General features: G+C 44.6%; 1 protein-coding gene across 4 annotated transcripts in view; it reads right to left on the bottom strand.

The window, feature by feature from the left end:
• AFG3L2 (AFG3 like matrix AAA peptidase subunit 2) overlaps window positions 1-25,331 on the bottom strand; it is a 42,998-nt gene that overhangs the window by 14,594 nt on the left and 3,073 nt on the right. For all 4 annotated transcript variants that reach the window (XR_016441380.1, XM_090039646.1, XM_090039644.1 and 1 more), the window contains exons 2-10: window positions 25,187-25,283; window positions 24,354-24,407; window positions 23,019-23,155; window positions 19,159-19,308; window positions 15,386-15,460; window positions 9,457-9,581; window positions 6,809-7,082; window positions 5,971-6,108; window positions 928-1,081 (exon numbers count right to left, since the gene is read on the bottom strand). Coding sequence is in view for 3 of the 4 variants with exons in the window: in XM_090039646.1 (XP_089895772.1) it covers window positions 928-1,081; window positions 5,971-6,108; window positions 6,809-7,082; window positions 9,457-9,581; window positions 15,386-15,460; window positions 19,159-19,308; window positions 23,019-23,155; window positions 24,354-24,407; window positions 25,187-25,283 (1,204 nt within the window). In the remaining variant the exon portion in view is untranslated. The remainder of the gene's footprint in view (window positions 1-927; window positions 1,082-5,970; window positions 6,109-6,808; window positions 7,083-9,456; window positions 9,582-15,385; window positions 15,461-19,158; window positions 19,309-23,018; window positions 23,156-24,353; window positions 24,408-25,186; window positions 25,284-25,331) is intronic.

The raw sequence follows: 25,331 nt of genomic DNA, 5'->3' as shown, positions 1-25,331 counted from the left end.
GACAAATAAAGACGGTTGGGGCTGGTCCGCAGGTCAAATCAAGGTAATTGTTCCAGGATTGGGCCCTGGGGCCTAGTACCACTCCTTCCCTTGCCTCCATTGCTAGGATTTATCCTAGGAGGTCCAGCACTGCCCTTTTCCACCCCAGCAAGGCAGGCCAAGATTAGGTCCTGGGATCTGGTGTCACCCCTGCCCAGCCCCGCACTGGGCCATAAAACTGCCCCTGCCTGCCCTACCCCATTGGGATTGCACCCTGGGGCATGGTGCTGCCCCTGCCCAGCCCTCTGCACTAAGATTGGGCTCCAGATCCAGGACACAAGGCTCTCCAGATGACATAGTGCAGTGGGTGGCATTTGGCCTGTGGGCTGAGGACCCCTCCTTCACATTAAGATCAAAGACAATGATACTGTGATGTTGAAATATTTGGCAAAATATTTCCGTATTTTCACAATTAGACACACCCTTTCAGCTCTGCTTTGGGCAAGTTTCTGAATTAAAGTACTCGTTTAACCAAAGCAACTGACAGCAAACAGAACACTTATGAAATTGTGAATCTCACAACACTAGCTGAAGCCCGCTAAAGGTGCAGACTAGTGTTGTGCAACATCTTTACCCACATCTGCCATGGCGAACTAAGGCATCAAATACTGTCAGCACTTATAATTCCTGAATACACTCAAAGACCTCAAACTCTGCCAAACTGAGTAGTCTTTCTTAAATTTAAATGGGGAAATGGGGAAAGAACATATGAGAAGAGCAAGAGCACTCATTTGGGTATTTTTTCCTCCCCTCCCCCCATGCCCAGAGTGATACTAAGTGGGGGGAAAAATTGTTGGACTCAAACATCTATGTCAATCTATCACAAAAGAATCAACAGATGCCTGAGAGGTTATTATTATACATTGTTATTAGAGGATGAACTCTTACCATCCATTTCTACTAGAAGCTGGTTGAGTGTGTTCTCTTGTTCACTTTGCCCTCCAAAGTTGCTCCGTGCTCTCTTCCGTCCTACTGCATCTATTTCATCAATGAAGAGGATGCAAGGGGCATTTTTACGAGCAAGAGAAAATAAATCTCGGACCTTAACAAGACAGCAAAATACATGAGTTATTTTTAATCATCTTAAGGTACACAAAGCATATGTGAGCAAGATCAATACCATAATCACACTACTGCCTGTCACACTGCCAGCTATTCTCACTACTGAATGTTCAAGAGTCTCCTGCCCAACTCAGAAAGCACTGGAAGACTGCTGTAGTGGTGTAGCTCACTCAAGGTCAGTCACGTGAGACCTGAAGTTTTATAAATTTGTCCTCCTTGGCAATACTTGTGTACATTCATTGCCTTTCATTTGTTTATATAAGTGTTCCTGAATGAACCTCAGAATACTAAAAAAAAGTTACTCACAATGGGTGCATCTACATGTGTACTTTACTGAAGAGTTGACTAAATAGCTCTGCGGTAAAGCATCACAGTCTGCACATGCACCAGTGTTAGGATGCAGTAAATTTATTCACTCTACCACAGGATAGTACTGTTAGGGACACAGTACTATCTTATGGTGGAGTAATTTACTCTCCAAAATGCACATGTAGACAAGGTCTGGCTGGGGTATGAGGGTGCTAAAGTGTGGAGGGTACCTACCAGCTAGCCACGCACTGTAGCACCCTCGTGTCCCAGCCAGCCCTGATGCTGCCTGATGCCACCACCTGGAGCCTAGGACTGAGCCCCGGGACCCCTGGCAGCCCAGGGCTTCTCTGCCTCAGCTCAAAGTGCTGCAGTCCCAGGCACGTGTGTAAACACTGCACCCAGAAGCAGTTTTCTCCAGTGTAAACTATGCCAGAGTTTAGCACACTGTTTTAATGGCAAGTGTAGATGCACCCAACTATACCAACCAACTGCAGACTGCTAAAAAATCCAAAATGCAGTAACAGCAGAAAAACAGCTAACTTCCCTTTCCATTAAATCAATGGATAATATTCTAAACAAGAACAGGTATGTTGAGAAAGGTACAGTTCTGCTGTGAAGAGTGAACATCCTTTAAATTGGAATTTTCTTATATTAAGCAGCATAATGAACAGAATGAAACAAATACATGGGTGTGCTGTAGTGCAGTATTTCTGGAAAGCACACAAGTTAAATAGTAAAACTGTGTGTGGAGGAGGTTAGTGTAAAAGTTTTGACAGTTTTATTACAGAAAGGAGCTGATTTTTTATTACAAAAACGAGCACCAATATCGTGTATGCAGGTCTGTATTTAAAACGGTTTGAATTTATGAACAAGGCACTTGAACAGATGGCAGAATGCAGTTATTCTGTTCACTCACCAGATCAGGTTGTTCCATTAGAAATAATATACAGTAAAAGCTTTGTTATCCAGCACCCATGGGAAAAGGGGGGGGGGGGGGGCGGTGCTGGATAACAAAATATGCCGGTTAATTAACTAAGCAGACCAAACAGGCGTCATTGCCTGTTTGGGCCACTACTTCTCCTGCTGCTTCCAGGGCATTGCTGCCTCTCCTGCAGCATCACCAACCTTCCCGCAGCATCACCAACCCTCCCGCAGGCCTGAGGGACAGGGAGGCAGGCCCCACACAGCCTCCTATGCCCAAGGCATAGGGGGTCGGCAGCGCAGGCTGCTTTGCCCTGGGCCGTGCAGGCTCGGAGAAACTGGACATGCCACGGTGGGCACTTGTGGTTTCATTTTACCTTACAAGCCAGCATGCCAGTTAATAAAACATGCTGGCTTGTAAGGTGCCAGTTAATGGAGCTTTTACTATAGCAAGAAAACAGGCAAATTAACTGAAAAAGAAACAAAGAACAGGAAATGAATTCACGGGAATAATTTGGCAAGGTCTATGAAAAGCAGCATAAGAACACAGATCAGCTTCAAAGCTTTATTAGTTAAGCTGCTAAAGCTGCAATTAGAAGCATATCCCAAAAAGTCAAAAGGAATGTGGAACAGAAATAAATGCAACTCAAGTGCCAGTGTTTTCTTTATGTACAGTTTATATTAAGAGAACATTAAAGTTGCAAAGTCAAGCACCCAAAAGCTCTGAAATGTCAGAAGCAAGGCTTCTCAGATGGCCTTAGTTCAGCCTTCTTGGACGGTATTGTCACAGTCTTTGGGTACAGACAGTATACATGGAGCAGTTTCAAAAGGGAAGGGGGAGCTGCTGCTGCTTTAGACTATGCAGCAGGTGTCAAGTGCAACAGTTTATAGCTGCAGGCTCTTGCACATATAAATGAAGTAATTGGTCCAATTTTAACCCTGCTTCATTCAGGTACAGTAATTCCTGCTCCCTCCCTGCAAAAAATAAGATTGTGTATACAAGTCAAAGCTATCAGTTTAAGTAAGTTCATAACATGCTTCATGATACTCTAATGACTACTCATCCATAGCACCCAAAAATCAGGTTAGCGCAAGCAGCAATTTTATCAGTAACTCGGGTTGCAAATCTATGTTAGCTTGCAACTGTGGCAAAGCAGGGCTCCCAGACTAGCCACAGTGCTAGTTTCCCCACCTGCCTCTGGGCATGCTGCCCACCTGTCTTGCCTGCCATGTCTAGATGGAACAAAATGGAGATGTTAATTATGAGGGAGGCTGCCCATTATATACCCCAATATTGGGGTGGCTATCCGCAGTTCCGTTCCACCCCTACACCACGGCCCAAGCCTCGAAGATGGCACCTCAGGCAGTCTACTCAATTGTCTCCTTCATCCATTAGCTATCCCTTCCATGGGACCTTCGGCTTCCCTATAAACTCTGGCCCTGTCTCAGGTCAGTCGGGACCCCAAGCTTCTTCGCTCTATATGGGCGTCCCACGCGGAGGGCCCCTGGCCTTTTTAAGCCTTCCAGTCCTGGCCCCAGCATTGCCCAGTCAAGTCCCTCGGTTGGGTCTACGCCTCCTGCCTGTGCTCAGGGATCAGGGTCCCCCCATTCCCAGCTCAGATGCTTCATGAAGTGTGCCTGGCCCCATGGGGTCACTTACCTCAGCAGGCTCAGGTGCTTCCTGAAGCTTACCTGGCCTTCCCTGGATCAGATGGTTCAAATAGCACACCCAAAAGTTACAGCTGGGGTTAAGGAACCTCTACTTGCCTTTCACCAGTGTGGCAACTGGCCTGGCATTTCCTGGAGGCTCCTGCACCACTGGGAGCCCCACCAGGCCACCCACTCCCAACAGGGTGCAGTTTTAGGTCATGTCTAGGAGCCTCCAAACCAACCCCTACAGCTCCTGCCCTTACCTCCAGGATGTTGCATGCAGCCTTGCAGCCAGGCGATGTTACTGCCTGGCCTGCCAGCAGCAAACTGCTCTGTTTATATAGGCAGCCAGGGATCTAAAATGGCCACCACAATCAAGCACCTGCTGGCTACTTGGCTCAGCCCTTAAAGTGGCAGACACCTACAGTGCCCTGCCACAGTGACTATAGCCTGTTACATTACAGTTTTGTCTGAAAGCTGTACCAAAACAGCTCAAGCACTAAGATCAGAAAGATAACCTTTACATTTAATAATATTCCATGATTGTGTCAGGGGGAGGGGGGAATTAGAAACATTTGTGTTTGCTTTTTGATTTATGGTAACAAAAAAAACAACACCTAAGACCCTTTGATTAAGTCTTGTTCAAATTTCAGCTAGAAACCTTTTTTTTTTTTTTAAACTCAGACAACTGTAAGGCCAGACACTTAAAAAAAAGCAAGAGTTTCAAAGAAATGCTAACTAAATTTAAAAGTGGGGAGAAAGACATATTGCCAAGAATCCAGTTAATTGAGCAACTAAGTATTTTATTCATAGATTTGTAGATTCTAGGGTTGGAAGGGACCTCAGTGGGCCCTCTAGTCCGACCCCTTGATCCTGTCAGGCAACAAAAGGGTCACCAAACCTGGAATCACATGATCCCAGCCACATGCCTGTCCAGTCTCCTCTTGAAGACCCCCATTCCAGATCCTGGCAACCCTGACTGTGAAGAACTTTTTTCTAATGTCCAGTCTAAACCTACTCTCCAATAGCTTATGGCCATTGTTCTTTGTTGTTCCAGGGGGTGCCCTGGTAAACAGATCATCGCCTACTTTGTGTTGCTCTCCCCTTATTAATTTGTACACTGCCACAAGGTCCCCTCCTAACCTTCTCTTGGAGAGGCTGAAAAGGTTAAGGACCCTTAGCCTTTCCTTATAGGGCTTTCCCAGCAGGCCTCCAATCAGATGAGTAGCTCTTCTTTGGACCCTCTCCAGGTTGTCTGCATCCCGCTTGAACTGACGTGTCCAGTACTGGACACAGTACTCCAGCTGCAGCCTGACCAGTGCCGTGTAGAGAGGAAGAATCACCTCCCTGGACCTGTTTGTGAAGCACTTACGGATGCATGATAAGGTGCGACTGGCTCTGCCAACTACTTCATCACATTGATGACTCATGTTCATCCTGGAGTCAGAAATCTTGGAGTCACTGTTTTCTCCCTCGGTGGTGCTGAGATGGTCAGAAAGAGATCTTGCAGTCACTGTTGACTCTAGGATGAACATGAGTTGTCAATGTGATGAAGTAGTCAGCAGAGCCAATCGCCCCTCATCGTGCATCCGTAAGTGCTTCACAAACAGGTCCAGGGAGGTGATTCTCCCTCTCTATGTGGCACTGGTCAGGCTGCAGCTGGAGTACTGTGTCCAGTTCTGGATAACTACATATGCACTTCACTGTAGGGCTTGAGAGGAAGTTTTAGTACAAACTTCACAAAGCAGAGTAGAGTGATAAAGTATCACAGGCATTGATGACTTACACTTACAGAATAAATTACAGATTTTTTTAACATACATTATAATCGACTTCATGGTGAACCTTTTAAGTACACCTGGTGCTACTACCAAAATACACTGAATAGATAACTGTAACTTAAGATATATCAGGTTTTTAGCCTACTAACTTTGAGAGCATCCTTTTAACAACTGACAGTGAAATAATATAACAGTGCCAAAGACTTACTCGAGCTGGACCCACACCAACAAACATCTCTAAAAACTCAGAGCCATTAACTGTAATGAAAGGGACATCAGCTTCTCCAGCTGTAGCTTTAGCTAACAGTGTTTTCCCAGTGCCTGGAGGACCTGTCAGAATGGCTCCCTGGGGGAATAAAAAGCACAGTTAACTTCTGTCACAGGAAGAAACATCATATATACATAAATCTTACCCAAATATGTTCTACAGTATATTTTAGGATAATCAGTGATGGGAAGATTTAGAATGGAAACCAAAAGTGATTTTAGGAGGCTAAGATCTCAATTTCAATCTCATTTAAACCTGAATGCTGTATTAAAACTCAGGTAACTTGTTGCCATTTAACAGGTTTTGAAGATTTAGCTCAAAAAATTTTGATCCAGAACATTAAAACTATGTTCTTCTATTTAGCTGGTGCAATATAAGCACATGGGCACAACCTGGGATCAGGCTAAAAAAACAGAGAATTCTTTGTCAATTGATTATAAAATATTAGGCGTACATTTACTATATATAAATATATAAAAAATTTTGACTGACACAAACATATGTCAGGCTGTCTACATGAAAAAAGCCTGTTATTGGCATTACGTGCTTCAGAAGCATTGTTGCACTACATATACATTATGGGTTATTAATTTTTCTTCAGATTTTTGATCAAAAGAAAAGAGTTGGAATGAATCATCTCCTTCAAAATTACTGATCTAATTCAGAGTGCCTAGGAAATATATACATAACTGAAACAATTTTAGATTACACAAGAAAAAGCTTCAGTACATTGGTTAAAACAGTTACATCTACTGCACCTACTGAACTGTTTCCTCACCTTTGGGATTTTTGCTCCTAGATCCTGATACTGTTTTGGGTTTTTCAGGAAGTTGACAAACTCCATGATCTCTAACTTGGCCTCTTCACAGCCAGCTACATCCTTAAACTTCACATCTATTTCATCTTTCAGGACCTTGGCTGTGGTTTCACCCACACTGAAAAGTCCTCCCATTCCCCGTCCTGTTCGACCCATGCCTGTAGGCCCTCTTTTTATTATATACCATAAAAAAGAAATAATAAGAACTGTAGGTAGCAGGCTCAGAAGAAATGAACTGAAAGAAAAAAAGTCATACAAGTTATTAATGCATATGAAAATAAGTTACATAATTGACATTATTCAAAAAGACAATGTTCTATAAATCTGCACCCTTTAAGTTAAAAGGTCAAGAGGTTTGCAAATTTTCAAAGTGTTTTTCGTTCCTTCTTTCTCCTTCCTTCAATCTCTTTATCTCCCCTTTCCCATGTTCAGGCTGATTGGCTAAAACTTACTAATCATCTTCCACATACCCACTTCTGCTTTTTGCAAGCTTTTTACCTTGGACATTATCTGACCTCTTCATTGTCCTTTACGTTTTTACCCTCATGGTATACCTTCCCAGTTCAGAAATTACTCTTATATCTCCTTCTTTCTGATGGAGAACTGAAGAACGGAGATTAAGTCACCTGGCTCAGTCACCCTGCGCTGTGGCAACATAGAAAATTGAACCCTATTCTCTGCATGCTCAGGAGAGCACCTGAAACACCGGACTATCTTTTCTGTTGTTATATAGAAAATGGGGAACAGCACAACATCATCATGTAATATAATAAGAGGGAGAAATCACCGACATATGTACAGGATCCCAGGCATAACAGACCAACAAGCAAAACACCAAACCAACCACTGAGGCATTGCAAACTCCTGGCTGAAGTACAAGACTCAGAAGTTCACCTCACAAACTAAAGGGTCCTGACGTACAACACTTATTTTCACATAGATTAGCAAGTCTTTACTTCAATATTAGCTTAGACCAGATGCAGCTAGCAGGCTGGATATGAGCTGCAAGCTATATCATCTGACCTCTGGGGCTGCTGGAGGGGTATAGGAATTCAGGGGTAGGGCCTGCTGCCAAATTATGACAGGAAGAGCCCTGCTGCAGACATGTCAGGAGTGGACAGGTGACAAGTATCTTGATACCCATGGCTCAAGAACCTGCAGTGGTCAACACTGCTTCTGCTTGCAATGCAAGTGCAGTGAGTCAAGAGCCAGCCCATGACATACCAAGGAAGTTTGGAACCTCTAAACTAGACCAACATGAAACCAGTTACTGAAATAAGCCATTCAGTGGTTACTACTGATACACCTAATAAGAGAAGCAGCTATAGTCTGCTGTGTTGGAGCCAGCTCATGAAAACTAAGCCATCCAAGACTAATTCAATATAAATCTATTTATACCAATTTTTACATTATTTATTATACATCAATCCTTTACTCTTCATAGGGATTATAAGAGTGCTAAAAATTTAAGCTGGTCTTACTGCATAAAAAGGACCAACAGTGGACACACAGAAATATGCAATTCATAGATTTCATAGCCATTAGGGCTGGAAGGGACCTCAGAAGATCATCGAGTCCAGCCCCCCGCCCAAAGGGCAGGAAGTCAGTTGGGGTCATAGGATCCCAGCAAGATAAGCATCCCATTTACTCCTGAAGATGTTCAAAGTAGATGCTTGAACCACCTCCAATGGCAGGCTGTTCCAGACCTTGGGGGCTCGGACAGTAAAGAAATTCTTTCTTATGTCCAGCCTGAAATGGTCTTGTAGTAGTTTATGACCATGCGATCTTATCAACCCATGGGGCACTCTGGTGAACAAGTGTTCCCCCAGATACTGGTGGTCACCCCTGATAAACTTATAGGTGGCCATCACATCACCCCTGAGCCTGGGCTTTTCCAGGCTAAAGAGCCCCATGGCTCTCAGCCTGTTGTCGTAAGGTCTGTTTTCCTGACCTCTGATCATGCACGTGGCTCTTCTTTGGACTCTCTCAAGCTTCTCCACATCCTTTTTGAATTGTGAAGTCCAAAACTGGACACAGTACTCCAGCTGTGGCCTCACCAAGGCCAAGTACAAGGGGAGAATGATGTCCCGGGATTTGCTTGAGAAGCATCTATGGATGCAAGCCAGCATTTTGGTCACTTTACTAGCCGCAGCATTGCATTGCAGGCTCACGTTCATCTTGTGGTCAATGATGACCCCCCAAAAGTCTCTTTCTTCCGTAGCGCTAGCCAGTGTAGCACTGCCGAGCCTATAAGGATGCTGCAGGTTTTTCCTCCCAGGGTGGAGAACCTTGCATTTTTTGGCGTTAAACACCATCAGGTTCTTGTCCGCCCATTTGCTGAGCGTGTTCAGGTCAGCTTGGATCGCCCTCCTGTCTTCAGGAGTGGATGCTTTGCCCCAAAGTCTGGTATCAATAATGAGATGTTAAGCCCACAGAAAAATTACAAGGTATCTTTGAATAGAGATAACCAAGTCCCTGCTCACTGACAGACATACTAGAACAACTAAGTCAAAAAAGAGAGCATCACTGGTAGTACTGCCATCTAATGCACTGTGAAAGAGATGCACTGTTTCCTTAAATAATAGGTATCTTGATAACAAGTTTCTTACCCATCAGTTGTCGCTGTGTAGAGTACAGGTATTCTTTTCTCTGCTTCTATTCCTAATTCTTGCTGTGCAGTTTCCAGATTCCGTTCAAAAGCGTCCACACTACCAATATGAAACCAGACTACAAGCTATAAAAAGAATAAAATTACAAACGTTACAAAAGGTTCTTTCAGCTACATCCCTATTCAGCAAAGGTGAAAAAAAAAGACAGAAGCTTAAGCTCAAGCTGAAGAACTAGGTTTGTCTCTCATAGCCAAGAAATATATATATAATGTAGTTTGCAAAACTGATTTAAACTTCTTGCAGAAGAGAATGCATTTAGATTTGGCAAGTACACTTATGGCATTTAGGGCACAGACAGAAATGCAGATCTGCAGTTTGACTCATGGTGCTTCACACATAGTGCCATGAGGTAGACCAATCCTCCAAACCATCGTGTTGGGAGGGTGGGGGAATCAAGCTCCAATTTGGAGGAGACAGAGGAAGGGAGAGAGGCTTTGTCTTCTGCAGCCTCTTCCCTTAGCCCTTTCCCTTTCCTCCTCCTCCCCAGCCCCTGCTGTCTCAGGATGAGAGGGGGAGAAAGCAGGGGAGGGATGTCTATTTTGGGGTTTCCCCAGCCTGCATTATAATGGCAGGACGGAGATTGGAGTCTCCCACCTCGGGGAGGTGGGGGCTCCAATCCATCTAATCCCACCCTCCAATGCTGGCTGGGAACCCCCAGAATGAGCTCCCTCTACTGCTCCCCCTTCCCTACCCCCCCCCATTCTGAAAACTGCATCAGGAGCAAGGCTGGGCTGTGTTAGCCCAGGCCTGCTCCCAGCATACGCTGATACAAGTCAACGAAGGCACTCCGCTTTGGAGCATCTTCATCCGAACCCTCATATAATAAAGGTTCAGACTGTTATGGAATTGGGCCATTTTAAAGTGCTCTGCAGCCATGCATTTGTGTTAGGTCACAGTGCTTTCAGGGGTTACATTGGGTGAAAACTGTCACTTCTGTTTGTGCCCTAGTGTATCACCTAAAGTACCAAAATTATATAGTACCCAAGTCAGCAGTATTAGAAGATGACTAGACTTCTATTAGAAGAAGGCTAGACTGTTTCCACTGCTAACATGTAAGTTGTATGTAATATGCAAGCAACTTTAAAGAGGCTTTGGTTATGGCCTTTCTGCCTGTTATGGGTGGGGGGACACAAGGAGAACTGAGTAGACATTAAAAGGAAAATCTAGGGCTGCTTAGGAGTCTTAGACAGCAAGAGCCCAAAAAATGTAGCTCTCACAGAGGATCAGACCTGTCTCAGCAACAACCAGTTCACCTTAAGAGATCAAAAAAAGAAAAAGAAAAAGTATTACTTCATTTTGGGACACCAAAGTTACATGTACAAAATTAATTTTGCTAAGTCATCTCAGGTCTTTACTTCTATCATAAAGCTTGACACTGCATGCACTTCTTTTTACAGCCTGACAGTTTGACTTTAAACAGTGCAGAAACTACTTTCCATGATTTACCTTTTTCACCATGATCATTCTGTGACTTGCCTTAAAAACGTTTTTTTTAAATCTAACACTGCAAAAAATGTAGCCCTAAACATGAACTGGTTGAGAAACCAGGGCCAATGATGGTTTATGGGTTAAAGAGTAGGTGGACAAATAAGTCTGAACATTGGCTCCATTGATGAAGTAACTGCTGCAGACTTCACTTTACCCTGGAGGGATTTCCAGACTTTTGCTCAGCAAAAGTTAGCAGCCTACAAAAGCCCCTTGAGCACAATCTAAAAATAAACATGAGAAGCAATATGTGGCCCTATGTAACTTCTTAATAATATTGAATGCTGTTATAGGATATGGCCAGTGGTGAATTACATGTCTGGAATGATCAAATCTGACATCTATACTAAACATTTCAATATTAAATGTGGACTCTTTAAAAATAAAAGGTGTAAGGCCTCAACTTTGGGAACTCTATTCCTTGGAACACTTTACCCAGCATTAGTGCTGCCTCTCCAGGTAACCAGAAACAGGTAACTTAGGCTGCATATACATCACCTTGGGATACTGGAGGACTGTGTTGTGGCTTCTCTCAGAGGAGAACATATACAGATATTCATTCTCCTAGTTGTTCCCAGCTAGTTTTCTCCTTGAGTAGCCAATTTTGCTCTGGGGAAAAAAAACTGGAACATCTGTACACTCAGGTTTTTTACTGGGAGAGCAATTAGGGGTGCACTGATAGAGAGTTTTTGGGCCAATACTGATGGCCGATATTGATCCGACTGCCAACATGCAGCTGGGCAGCTCGGAGACCAGTGTCTGGCTGGTAAGTGGTGGGGCAGATCGAGGCCCCAGTGGTGAGGGAAGGACTGGGGCTGGGGCAGGTGCTGCACAGCCAGGGCAAGGTGCAGAATGGAGTCAGAAGCGGCACATTTGGGGATGGGGGGACAGCTCTTGCTGCTGTGTACACCCCGGGTGGGTATGGGGGGGAAGGGGGGTGTCCCCGGATCTGCACGCAGGGTGAGGGCAGGCTGCTGCTGCAGGCTGGGACTGGGGCAGCACCAGGCTCTTCCCAGTGGAGGGCTGGGCCAGGCTTTGCTCAGGGCAGTGGCAGCAGCACTGGAAGGCACGTTACAGCATGGAGGCAGGCTGCAGCCACCCCAAACTTTGCCGTAGCCCCCTCTGTCTGCCCCAAGCGCAGCCCCGGCCCAGCCCCTCACTGGGAAGAGCCCGGCACCGCCCCTGGCCCTACCCACAGCAGCAGCCTGCCCTTGGCCCACACAGAGATCCAGGGGCACGCCCCCACCCCACGCCCTGTGGGAGCTGCCACCACCCTCCCCTCCCCCCCATGATGAGCTGCTCTATCCTGCATTCAACCACAGCTGGGCAGCGCCTGCCCCTGCCCCACTCCCTCCCTCACTGCAGGGGCATCAATCTGAACCTCATACCCCTTCCTTCACAACAGATTTAACAGCCAGACTCAGCTGCTCTCAACACTGCTGGGCTATGCTCCTGGCCACCTACATGCTGTGCTGCAGCTGCACATATGGATGAGGCATTTATTGGCCACATTAGCCAAAAAAAGCCAATTCCTGATGCTGTGAATTTTCCTTATATCGTTGCCGATTAGACATGGGACCAATGTATTGGTGGACTTCTAAGAGCAATAATTCTCCCAGGAGAAACTGAATCTCGGTACATGACATAAGGCTACATACAGGCATTGTGTTTCTACAAGGAGAATCACTGCTTTCCCAGTAGAAATTACAAGGGTTCATTCAATTGTTCCCAAGGGAAATACACACCCTCTGGGAGAAAAGGAACCTGTCAATGTGGAGGATCTCCCTTGTGAGAGAAACTCTTGCAGGAGTGAAAGCCTGTATGCTCCCCTCCTGGTTTGGTCTCATTTGGAAGAGGGGTGGAGCAGCAGGAAAAAGCCCCACTCCCATTCTTCAGACCAGGGCTTCCCAGACTGGAGTGGGCAGGGAGCTTTGGTGGTGGCTTCTGGTCCCTTCATGGACCAGTCTGGGAGGACAGTGGAGTAGCTGCTCTCCACCTGCTGCTCTCTCATTCTGTTCCCATTACTGGAAGCAGAGGAGTAGCAGGCAAGCTGCCTGATAAACTTCTACTGCTAGAAATGAACAGCTGTTCAAGATCTTAAACAAAAACTCTCCCATTAGTTTACGCTTACCTAGTAAAGGAGAAGGTGGAATCGTAAACATTCAGGGTTTTTTTTTTAAGTACATTTATAAAATCATGACATGTTACTAGAAGACTTTCATAGTCCACAACATGTTCCACCACCTAAAGAAGCAAACTACTAAATAATGAAGCATATAGAGACTTCTAAAAGCTATGCATATACATAAGACAGTGAGCTAACAAGCCAATTTTTACTTTACAAAAAATCAATGGGCCATATACCCATGTCACAGAAACAGAGAAGAGAATGAGGAAAACAAGACAGGATATTTAAAGAATGTATATACTTTGTATACTCGTATCTGGAGCAGAGAGACAACCAGCTCTCCCAACAGAGCTGCTGTAGTCAGCATTACCGCAGTGCATGTCACCATCAGGCAGAGAAGCCAGTAATATTGCCACTGTTTTCAAAAAGTGTTTAGTCTGGGATAGAAGCAGATATATATCTACATTCACAGAGGTTACGCTGTTGTAGTTTTACTCTCAATTTTTTCCCCCAGAGTAACTTTACACCAGATTCTAGTAAATGAGACTGGTAGGCCTACACCAGGGGTGGGCAATTATTTCAGCTGAAGGACCACTTGATGAGTTTTGGTGAGCAGTCGAGGGCTGCAAGGGTCAGTCCACCCCTTGAAAGGTGCCATGCCCCCTGGTCACCATTTTTGAACTGGAAGTCCTGTCCCCTAAGCCCCTGGAAGTACTCCAGAGGTGGGGGAGGGGTGCCATCTTAGAACCAGATATCATATACTAGAAGTCAAACATATACTATAACATATTTTAATTTTATTTCAAAAAAATATTGTCCTGATTTATATGAATTTCTGTAGTGTACATAGAGGTGATTGCATAATAGCTGAAAAATAAAGTCTTACTCATAAATGCGGGGGTTGGGGGATGGGTGTGTATCTGTAGTGGGGTGCGCACACACGTGTGTGGTTGGGGGGTGGGTGTGTCTATGGTAGGGTGTATATGTGGGGTTTGTGAGGAGGTATGGATGTGTGTATACTGGGAAGGTTGTGCAGGGGCTGTGGATAGGGTGTGGGTGTGTAGAGTTAATTGGGTGTGATATGCGCCCCCCCCATGGCTTACAGCCACTGCTGCTCAGGCAGCAGCCGGAGGTGGCAGGACCTTGGGATGCTCGTGGCCCATGCAGAGACAGCTGTTCAGCAGCATGTAGCTCCAGCCAGTTCCGGGAGCTGCACATGGCAGCAAGGAGCGGGCCAGGTCGGCCTGCCTCTATCATGTGGGGCTCACTCATCACTGGGGGAAAGCCCCGTGCAATGGAGCCAGCTCCCTTCCCTACAATCTGCCCCCACACACACAGCTGGTAGGACTCCACCAGGAAGCAAGAAGTGGGGCTCCCTGTCACTACGAGAAAAGTCCCAAGAGCTGCATGTGGTGGAGGGAGTAGGGGCAGGCCGTCAGTTCCATCACATATGTGGGCTTCCCCACAGTGGCGCACAAGTCCCAGAAGCTGCACTTGAAAAACAGGGAGTCCCACGTAATACAGCCTGGCTCTGCTCCTTGCTGCCAAGCACAGCTTCTGGAAGTGGCTAGAACTGTGCATGGCCTGGCAGCTGCACCTATGCAGGCCACGTGCACCCCGAGGGCCTGCTGCTGCTGCTGGCTGAAGCTGTGCACCATGAAGGAAGGGGGTGGGGAGGAGACACATGCTATGGTCCCCCCAACCCCACCATACATCTACCCTGCTCTGCACTCTTACCACCCTGCTGAGTGTGACTCTGGGCTCCTGCCAGCCCCATGCTCCCACCCAGTTGCAGTTTCGCTACCCACTACGTGGAGCAAGCACAGCAGCAGGAACATAAGAAGCCACTGCTTTAGGCTGGGGAAGCCAAGCAGGTCCCCCAGACGCTGTAGTAGTGGCCCCACCCCAAAGCTGTGAGTGCTGGCCGGGGCCCTCCCGTGCATGAGGGTGGGAGCGAAGTGCATGGGCTGGGCACAATTTATTGGTGGGCATCTGCAGGCCAGATGAAATAGTCTGGCAGGCTGGATCCAGCCCACAGGTTGTATTTTGCCTGCCCCTTGACTACAACCTATAGATATGTGTCTTTTTTTTTTTTTTTTAAAGTAGGGCAAGTTGCACCAATAAGCTTGTCAGGTCTAAAAGTGTTAAAGTGAACAGTCACCATTACAGATTTTTTATAAGTTTTGAGTCTGAAGTATAAAACAGTATCTGCTGTTTCCTGCAATGCCTTTCACCAAAGTAAAAGTTAACATTTACCCCATCCGGTGGAGACTTTCCTGGGATAAAGATCACTTTAACAAAGCGCTTGTTGACCACTTCTAGCCTCTCCACCTGTAAGAAAGAAGAAAGAAACATTTTAATACGTTATGAATGACAGATCAGATTAACTACTAAAATTATAGAGGATACATTTCCCACATGAATTTGGACTCTATTTTCTTTTTGGTGTATAGAGACAGTAAAGTTAAAGGTTGGGAGTCCCTTACAGCATAGAGGCTATAGCTCAGTGCATGACGGTCATTCTATTACAAACAACTACTTTCAGTTGCTTAACTATCAATAATTTTCCATTAAATCTGATATTTGTCAGTCTTCCTCTTCTTCCAAAAGATGAATTGTCCAAGAGTCTATTGGGCTGTTTCAGATATTAGCAAGTGAAAGATGTTTCACAATTAGGTAGTCTTAGTCTCTGACACACCAACATTATAACTCAAAAACAGCTTTATTTGAAGAGCTCAGACAATACTGTCTTAATGAGAAACACCTGGTACCAAATCTGGCAATACTTTAAAATACAGTACCATCCTCACTTATCCAAACCCTTTTGAAAAACATCTACTGAAAAGTTGTTTGAACAGTCAAACTCATTAGGATAAAGTAAAACTGTTTCAAAATATCCGTCAAATTTAAGAGTAGGGATCCAGTATTGTATTAAATAAAGCTCAGGAGAGAGCAGTTTGCTACACAAAATCAATGGTTACAAATTAGGTGTCTCCCAGAAAGAGGTGCACAGGGCAGATGGAACTGTCCTGCATGCCTCTGTTTCCAAAGGGGGGCGGGGGGAGGGAGTGGGAAGCAGACCAGGAAGAGCTGTAGTAAGAGTGGCTGGTTCTTGTATGCTTTCAGTATAACTAAGGCAGGATGACCAGGGCAGCAGTCCTGAATGGCAACATTGGGGAGAATGAACAGACTGAAAAAATAATAGCTCTGCCATGGCCATACCAGAGGCATGGCAGCACTCAGAAGCTGCCTCTGTACCATGTGTCCTGATGCCTTTGCCTGCTTTAGGCTTATCAGAGAACCCTAAAGCAGTCACAAGCAAGAGCTCCTGCCCCAGCGCTTTCCAATGTAGCTGTCCACAAGACAGGTGGGGCAGTTCCATCTGGGTGTGGTAGCAGCAGCCTGGCTGAGAACCGCTGAGATAAGCTGAGGCAGCACAGCAGCAAGATCCTAGGGAAGATCCTAACAAACCATAAAGTGGGTGGGAGTCAGCAGTGCAGTATGGGCCACTTGTTAGTAGGGGCATCCCATGTCATCAGGGTGCTGCTAAAAATCAAAAATGGTACAGAGGGGTACCTTGAATCTAAAGAAGTTAAGAACCACTGGTATAAAACACACAAGTACAGCCTGTCAGGAGGGTAACCTTTTTGTATCCAGCTGCAAATACATATATCAACTTACATTTCTTTCAATCACTATACAAGTGGGCATTCAAGCAGGGGGAACCAAAATCTCCTACTTGGAAGGGCAGGTGCATGAATCTAAACATAATTAACAATAAAAGAGTACTGAACTGAAAAAAAACACACTCCAGATGCTCAAACAGACATCTTTTAATCACAGAAAAAACATTCTTATTTGGATGCATATTACTACATCATGCTAGAGCATCTACATTTGAAAACTGTACTTAAGACATCCCAAATATCTTATTATACACATACAAGAACACTACAAAGGCTACAGTAGATTGAAGATGATCCATATCTAAGTGACTTGCCATCTACTTAACTCATAGTGAGTTGCCAAGCGAAGGATGATCTGCACAGCTGTCTGCTGCAGATTTTACTTCGAAGGGCAGTAAGTCTCCACTTAGAAGGAGCACAAGAGTAGTCCCACACAGCTGAAATAAAAGTCACAGCAATCAGCTGGATCAGCTGCAGCAGCATAACTTCTCCCACCACCCCCACTTGGTTCACAAGTGCCACAGAACCTAGCCCTATGAATTTTTTGGGTACTACTGCATTTTACTGTGCAAATTACTGAAACAAGTGCCTGTGTGTGGCACTACTGTGTCATGCATGTGTTTGGGGGAGCTCACAAAATAGGTATATTCTCACAAAATAGGTAGGTTCTTCTTCTGTTCTCTCAACATTAATTTAAGTGTTAAAAAACCCACAGTGTTACACTAGTACAAAAATAAAGTTGGAAATTAATGCAAACAAATTCAGAAGTTCAAAACTACCTAAAGTAACTGACACTGTCAGCATTAAATCCATACAAGGGCAAAACTGGGAAGGTGGGAGGGTGGGGTACACATGCTAAAAATGTCAGGAGGCAAAGGAACAGGGAGTAGTGGTGATGTTCACCCCTGGGATCTAGGACTGAAACTAGGGAGTGGCTTCAACAGAAGCTGTGTTGATGAACCCATGAGCTCAGAGGTGAACTGTATATGGGCCATGCAGCCGAAGGAGTATGTGGCTGAGCTCCCCCAGTCCCACCCCAGCCCTGATCCTCCCATGAATGTATATGACAACCCCGCTGTCCCCCCATAAAAAAAATTTCAAACTGAATAACCAGTCATCTAAAACACAATGCAGGTACACTCTATGTTCAAAGTTCCGACTGTAACCTTAAGACATGAAGATGGTAAAATTACTTTAAAGTTTCTTGCACTTGCACCTAAACCTCAACTTCTGCTTTTGTGATCATTTTTTCTTCAATATTCCTTGCAGTTATGTAAAAAATTCTAGACAGAGAGAAATTACTAAGTATACCAGAAAACAATAAAATTAAGACGTTCTCAGGCATACTAGGTAAACAGACCTCAAAGCCCAACAAGCAGAGGAGTAAATTTTATTAATTTTAATGAACTAGATTTCAATCTTTTTGTTTCCCCTTTAATGACAGTGGCCTTTTAAAAGAAAAAAAAAGCAAATGTTTAAAATAGATCATTCTAGTTACTTGAAAATTAATTGTATTTTCTCCCTTTTAAAAAAATAAATGCTTATGTATATTTAGAGATTATAAAAAGGAAGACAGAGAAATGCCTTTCTGTTTGAATACTGAAATTTACATATTCACCTTATACGGAGGCCAGGCTTCAGCTTTTGTCTTACAGAAGCCAAAGAGACTACCCATTTGTTTTTATGTAACAACCCATTTTGGTAATGGTTTTCCACAGAGAGGATTCGGCTCAGTTCACTGTGAGGTTCTGAAACTATCTAACAGTTTAATTTCGTTATTATGGCTCATTCAGTTCTTTGCCCAGAACTATGCTCAGCAGTAGCCCCAAAAAGTTTTAAATGAAAGGTTTATTGTCTCTCTGACCTGTGACCAAGAAGCCAATTAGACACCAATACTATCCGACACAGCCCAAGTAGAATAGAGAAGCAGATGGATAAACTTTAGAAGCTGTTGTTAAGGAAGAATATTCTTGTTCTCTAGTCTTTCAAGTGGTCCACAGGATGAAAAGAGGGCATGCCTAGGTTTCTCCTTCTTCCTCTTCCCTACATAAAAGCAAGTAGTGGCACTGGAAGTGGCAGAGGCAAAGATCCAAGACTGTAGGAAGAGATCTAATGTTTGCATACAACCCCTTGGATTTTTTGGCCAGAACTTTCACCTCAGTTTCCTCAAAAAAGGGCCAGCTCCTAAGCAAGTCAAGCAAAAGGGGGTCATACAAGACACAAAGACTGCTACATCATACTTGGCCAAAGGAGGTTCTGTGGAGTCCTCCGACAAAAGAATTCATGCTGATGTTGCTGTTAGTTTACTTATATCCCTTTAGGATTGTCGTGAACTCTACTTACCATTCCTTTAGACAGGTAGTTATTAAAAAAATCCTTCCACGTAATTTCTCTCTCAGCATTTCTACCGAAGTAATATATAACATAAAGCAAGAAAACTGCATTTCCCGTGATGAACAACCAGAAATCTTTGTCATCCCATGGAATGTCACCCTAAGACATGAAAAGAATAAGAAAATGTTAGTGTCTTGATTACAGAAAATGCCCAAAACTAAAAAGCGGGAAATACATAGCTGCTGTTTTCAAGGCTTCAATTCAGAATGCATTGAGCTAAGCTAAATTAATTTGTTAAAATATTGTGATTTTGATACTCTTAAGACAACACTCCCACTCATGCCTTTGTCAGAGGATCCTGAAGTGCTTTAAAAAGGAGAACACAAGAGAGGTAAACCCAGGGAGATGCAGTGGTGAAGTCACACCCCCTGATTCTACCCAAAGTTTAAAACTAACTGCATGGCAGCAGCAGCAGCAATTCTATTCAGGTAGCAGTGAGATACTCAACTGAATTCATGGTTCATTATAATCTACCCGATTCCTTTTAAACACTTCATTGCACAGATGTTAATAGCCATAACTCTTTTATAATGGTCTTGATAGTCCACTAAGTTACACTTTCTTTTGCAGTTCTGCTGTCTGTTAGCTGCTCCTGATAATGTTGCTCCTATTGAACAGCTTTACAGATTGTTTTTAACTTTAGCTAAAAACATTAATTCAAGTAAACCTTTGTGGAAATAACTTTCAGTGAAGCAGTGGGTGCACTGCCAAGATGCTCAAGAAGGTTAGACTTTGTTTTATGAATCTAAAAAAGGAGATATACATTTAACTCCAATGACTATAGGACTAATTAAACAGTATTTTTGGTTATCTTTTACCTAGCTTGTTGTGCTTTTATATTAAATAGCAAATTAATGCACATTTCAATAAAGTTAATGTTTCTGCTTCAATTATAATTGAAAAAAATTACCCTTGGACCCTTAGCATATTAGTACAGCATCTTATTTCTTTTTCACTGGAGAAAATTTTTTTGTATTATATGGGATGATGTAGTACATAAGCCCTTTTCAAAATCCTAGATCTGCCCATGGACACACTCAACTGGAAATGCAGTCAGTCACACAATTTCAAAAGATGTAACACCTGACCCAAATTCTCTTAACAATGTTTGCTATTTTAAAAAAAATAAAAACAACCACATTTGTTTTAAATGATTCGCCCTCTAATATTGTATAGGATTTGTGTACTACACAAACAAAGGAGGAAAACTAGCAAACTGAAATACATAGGGGAAAGAAACTATAATCACAAACAAACTGTTGAATGCACAGAGTAAATACAGCACCATATTTTTTCTAAGCTTCATTACCATAAATTTAGGTATTTCGGTAGCAGTACAAAACAATCCAGAAAAAATAGCTTGTTTGTCAATAGTTCTCTATAACTGGGCAGTCCAACTGGCAGCCCCCATATAAGAGGTTAAAGTTGAGGCCTCCAGCTCCTGCCCAACCACCAATCCACACAGTGCTCTAGCTGCAGCAGCTGCTGAAGTCTCCAGGCTCCTAGTACTTTCTGCCCTACCCCAGGTAGGGAGCTGAGGGTGAGGCCAGGTAAAGTCAGACAAAGTGGAGCAGTGGATACATAAGAGACAAAGGCAGGAAATGCAGCTGGGGATGCACCTGTGTAGCCCACAGGGCCTGTGGCTCACCCTGGTGCAGCCCATGAGGCAGGCAGCCTCCAGCCACTTAGGGCATGTCCACACATGCAACCATGTCCGCTTGGAGCACCTCAAATAGAAGCAGTGCAAAGCAGAGCTGGGGCTTTTTGCCACAATGCACATGCTCGGACATGCACTTTGTTGTGGAGCAAACTGTGCCACCTGGGGCAAAATAACCCTGCCTGTTTCTCCCCAGATGTGCAGCCAGGGGGAGCTAGAGCCCAGGGCCAGCACCTGTGATGTCCCCAGCAATATAAAAAGGTTCCCTGTCCTGGCCCCAGCAGTGAAAAAAGCTGCCCTGGCAAGTAGCTCATGCCTACTCGCTCTCAGGAGCTTTTGGGACCCAGCCAATTGGTACTTGGAGACACTACCCCTTGTGCCAGCTGGACTGCTGAAGCAGCCCTGAGAGTTCCCTGCACCCTTTACCCACTGCAGCAGTCTGGCAGTGGGAGCTACTGCCTGGCTGTGACCTGCTGCGTACCTGCCAGACCGGGATGAGGCATCTGCCTCTCTGGGCCAGCTGCCAGTGGGTTGTGGCTGCAGGGCTGGCCTCTGTGTGGCACTACTGCCATATGTTCCCCCTGCCCAGCCACCTGAGCAGCCATCGCCCAGACATTCCGGGTCTGGTGCCCTGCTCTGAACTATTAAAGCATGTCCTCCTGGCCCCATTTTGCCAGGAGGTCAGCCACAGCCACCTGGGTCCAAGGTGCCAGCTCTGAGCAGGCAGGGTCCTGCCACTGGCCTCCCTAGCAGGAATTCTGGTGTTTCCTACTGGAAAACTGAAAAATCCCTGATAAAAAAAAAATCTCAAAGTCTCTCTGTAAAATACCTAAAAATCCATGTTCCTCCACAATTAAAACAAAAGACCACTATAAAGAGAGAGAGAGAGAGAGAGGGAGAGAAACAGAGAGACAGTGATCGGTTGGCCAATGTTTTATTGATATATCTACAGTGTAAAGCACTGGCTGCTCAGGGTCTACAGCCACACAGGGGCCACAGACCCCCAACAAGGGCCAAATGGCTCCCCGCAGAGGCTACCACCCTCCCCTACAAGGCCCACATGCCCCACCCCCACCAGCTGCTGCAGCCCACCTGATGGCTGCCCCACCCCACCCCCGCTCCTCCAATGGCTGCCCCACCCAACCCCACCCCCCAGGCCCTTATGGCTATACCCCCAACCCCAGGCACCATCACTTTAAAAAAAGAAAAGAAGAAAAAAACAGAAGAAACCCTAGAAAAAACAGCCTTTACTAACCTTAAAAGCAGGGGCTGGGGGGGCTCCAGGGCTTTCTGGCAGAGCCACCCCAGGCAGTACAGGGCAGTGGGAGGCACGAGGGCCCAGGCTGGGGCTGCTGGGGCTCCCCCTGCCCTGTGCTGTGCAGGCAGCACCCCAGTGAGCCAGATGGCAGCACCAACTGCCAGTAAGTGCCAGGGGGGGTGGGGGGTGTCCTTTGTTTTTTAATTTGAGCATGCTGGGGTAGGGGGGCAGGGAGCAGGGGCCTTGAGGGGCTGGGGGGGTAAGGGGCTGGGCAGGCCAGGGGTTGGGTGGGCTTGGGGGGCAGGCAGGGGGTCGGGCTGGGCACCACAGGGATTGGGGGATCGAGGGGGCAGGCAGGGGATAGAGCTAGGCCCCAGGGGCCTCGGGGAAGACAGGGCCAGGCCGGGCAGAGCAGGGCTGGGGGAGTGGGAGGGGCCAGCAGGGGTCCTCCCCCATAGTCCCCTCCCCTCTTATCCAGCTCCCCCCCCCCCCGCCCCCCTTACTTATGGCGCTGGAGCCCTGGTGAGAGCCCAACCACAGAGACGCTCTGGCAGCCGGACCCAGCCTGCTCCCCTTTTTTAAACTTCAGTTTTTTTAGACCGCTGGATATCCAGTGGTCTAACATTTTTACGTTCCCACACATGCCTCTTGCCCCATCTCAAAGCAGGGTGAGATGGAGCAAGAGGCATGTGTGCCCTTAGAAGCTGGACAGCCCTGATCTACAAGGTTAGAATGACTGGTAATTTCATCTAGTGCAATTTGTCAGATTGGTTTTAAAATCAAGAATACATATAAGTCCTCAAAGCTTCAGTACCATAAGAAACTGATGCACTTCAGTCTTTAATAAATGCAAGGTAGCAAATGCCATTAGAAAATATATTTTAGAGTTGAGACCTTCTTTAATCTGATCCACCAAGCAAGCTTTTCCTTCTTGCCACCTTTTTTTTTTCCTCCTCCTCCACCACCGCCACCTCCTTCACCTTCTGTACCATCACTTCCAGAAGAATCCTGGCCATTAGTCTGTTTTGTTTCTACAAAAGAGGAGACACATATTAATATATTTGCAAACCCTGTATAAATTAACATCAGATTAACATATGATACTCTGTTCTATTTTAGTTATAATTAAAGGAAAACAGTTCTGAGAACAACCTAAACCTAAATACATACTAGTTGTAATTTATTTTTCTAATTATAAATAATGGAATTCTGTTTTGATTGTAGTAGCAAAGGTAACAGTGCCTGACAAAGGCGTAAGCTGCTGAACATGTTTTGGAAGAAAACTGTAATTTTTTCAATGCATCACATATTGTGATGGTGATGACACTTGGGTCAAAAACTTAATATGCAGTTACATGGTTTCCATTGTCCTTCCTCTCATAACCCCTGCCAACTATTATGTTATCAGATCTTTGTATTATCTATTTTTAACATTCCCCCATTCTTAGATACTGTCCATCAGAATATAGAGGTGATGCACTAGATGGCCATGAGGGGATTATAACCTCATTACTTGTGCCAGTTTGCAACAAATGGAGGACTTTAAGGGCAATTAATCCAGCACTAAATTTCACGCAAATAAAACTCCCCTGAACATCAAGGCCTTCAGATCGTTATTTCCTTCTCTCAATATATCAGTGAGAGTCTCAAAAAGAATATGGAGTCTGGTTCAGCTTTTTAGTGTCAACTATAGTGCAAAATCAATACAGGGGATGAATTTATTTTGGCCTTTCCTCTTACCAACTGACTCTGTCCTCTCTTTCTTGTACCCTTTACCGACTATCCTGTTCTTGTCACATCTTTATGCCATCTCTTTCTATAATATCCAAGACACTGCTACTGAAAACAGTCTCCGTCTCTTGACAGGGGCACACACAGGCAACCCTGAGTGGGAGACTGCAATGGCAGATACTGAAACCCTATGCAGTGACTCTGGTCACTCCTTACATGAGACACGTTAACTTTGTTTGGGAAGGGCTCCAAAATCTACCTATGCAACAGGCCTGCAGATGGCTACATTTGTTAAAAGGCAACAATAAAGGAAATATCAATGCCAGCCCAGGGAGACTTGGCAAGGGAGGGAACCATTCCAAACCCTTCAGACAATTTCAGACTGAAAAGGTTTTAATGCTATCAGCAGTTATAGAGCTGACCTAAAGTAAAGAGGAGCAAGATTTCTGTTAACATATGCACCTACATGCAGTGCTTGGAATTAAATAACATCTTTACCTTTTGTTTCTCCAGTCAACCGTTTGGAATCATTTGAAAAATATTTTTCAAATCCTGTCAAAATAGAAGAGAACACATTAAAAGCACATAATATATTTTTAATTAATGGTATTTTTATAAAGAATTAGTACTAGAGTGCAATAGATGCAAGCATTCAGCACATATCACCTTGCAATTAACCTACCCCTCTTGATTGTTCTTTACACAAGGCCTGAAGTATTCTACAATATTCAGTAAGAATAATCTGGCTCATTAGACTAAAGATATTTATTCTAAATGAAGATTTTGTTGTTATAATTTTAAATTCCTTTATTAAATAGCTTTAAGTGAGAGAAAAATTGCATGTCAAGCCAAAGATGGAAAGAGTGTTTAGTAAAACTTTGGAAGTCACCTAGAAAAAATGCTACACAAAAATCAAATCTAGCTACCCCTAATATCTTTTGCATACCAACACTTTTTCAATTCTAACCCCGCCCCCCAAGTATTGGAGAGGCTAATGTGAAAGGAAGACTACAGTCAAGATCCTAACTTGTAACACAGAAGGGAAGCAATAAACCAAAGACAGCCAAATTTGTTAAATTAAGATCTATTGGACTGCGCCAGAAACCTGAACATCATGTCTTAACTGCACAAAAAAACAGAGCAAACTGGCCACTCATCTTTCATAGGGTCTACAGTGTGCACATCCCAGGATGCAATGATATCTTGAGAACAGCAGCCAGTTACTTGAGAAACAGGTTATCTTTGGGGTAATAGGTCCAAATGAAACATGGGGTCCTCACTATAGAATTCAATAAGTAGCTTTTCAATCATCATTGCCAAGTTACAATTACCTTTTGGAGGCTTAGAGAAAAGTATTCTGTAAGCAGCAGCTACACTTGCCACATCACTTCTGCTAGTAATAACTCTTGTGGCAACTTGTTCATGGAACTGGAAAATAAAGTACAATCACTATAAGGCACCAAGAAAGTATTACAA

Source organism: Crocodylus siamensis, chromosome 3, assembly GCF_052110815.1.
Source record: "Crocodylus siamensis isolate JL-2025a chromosome 3, ASM5211081v1, whole genome shotgun sequence".
NCBI classification, from domain to species: domain Eukaryota; kingdom Metazoa; phylum Chordata; order Crocodylia; family Crocodylidae; genus Crocodylus; species Crocodylus siamensis.
Note: the sequence above shows the minus strand (reverse complement) of the source record. Positions and strands in the feature narration are given on the sequence as shown.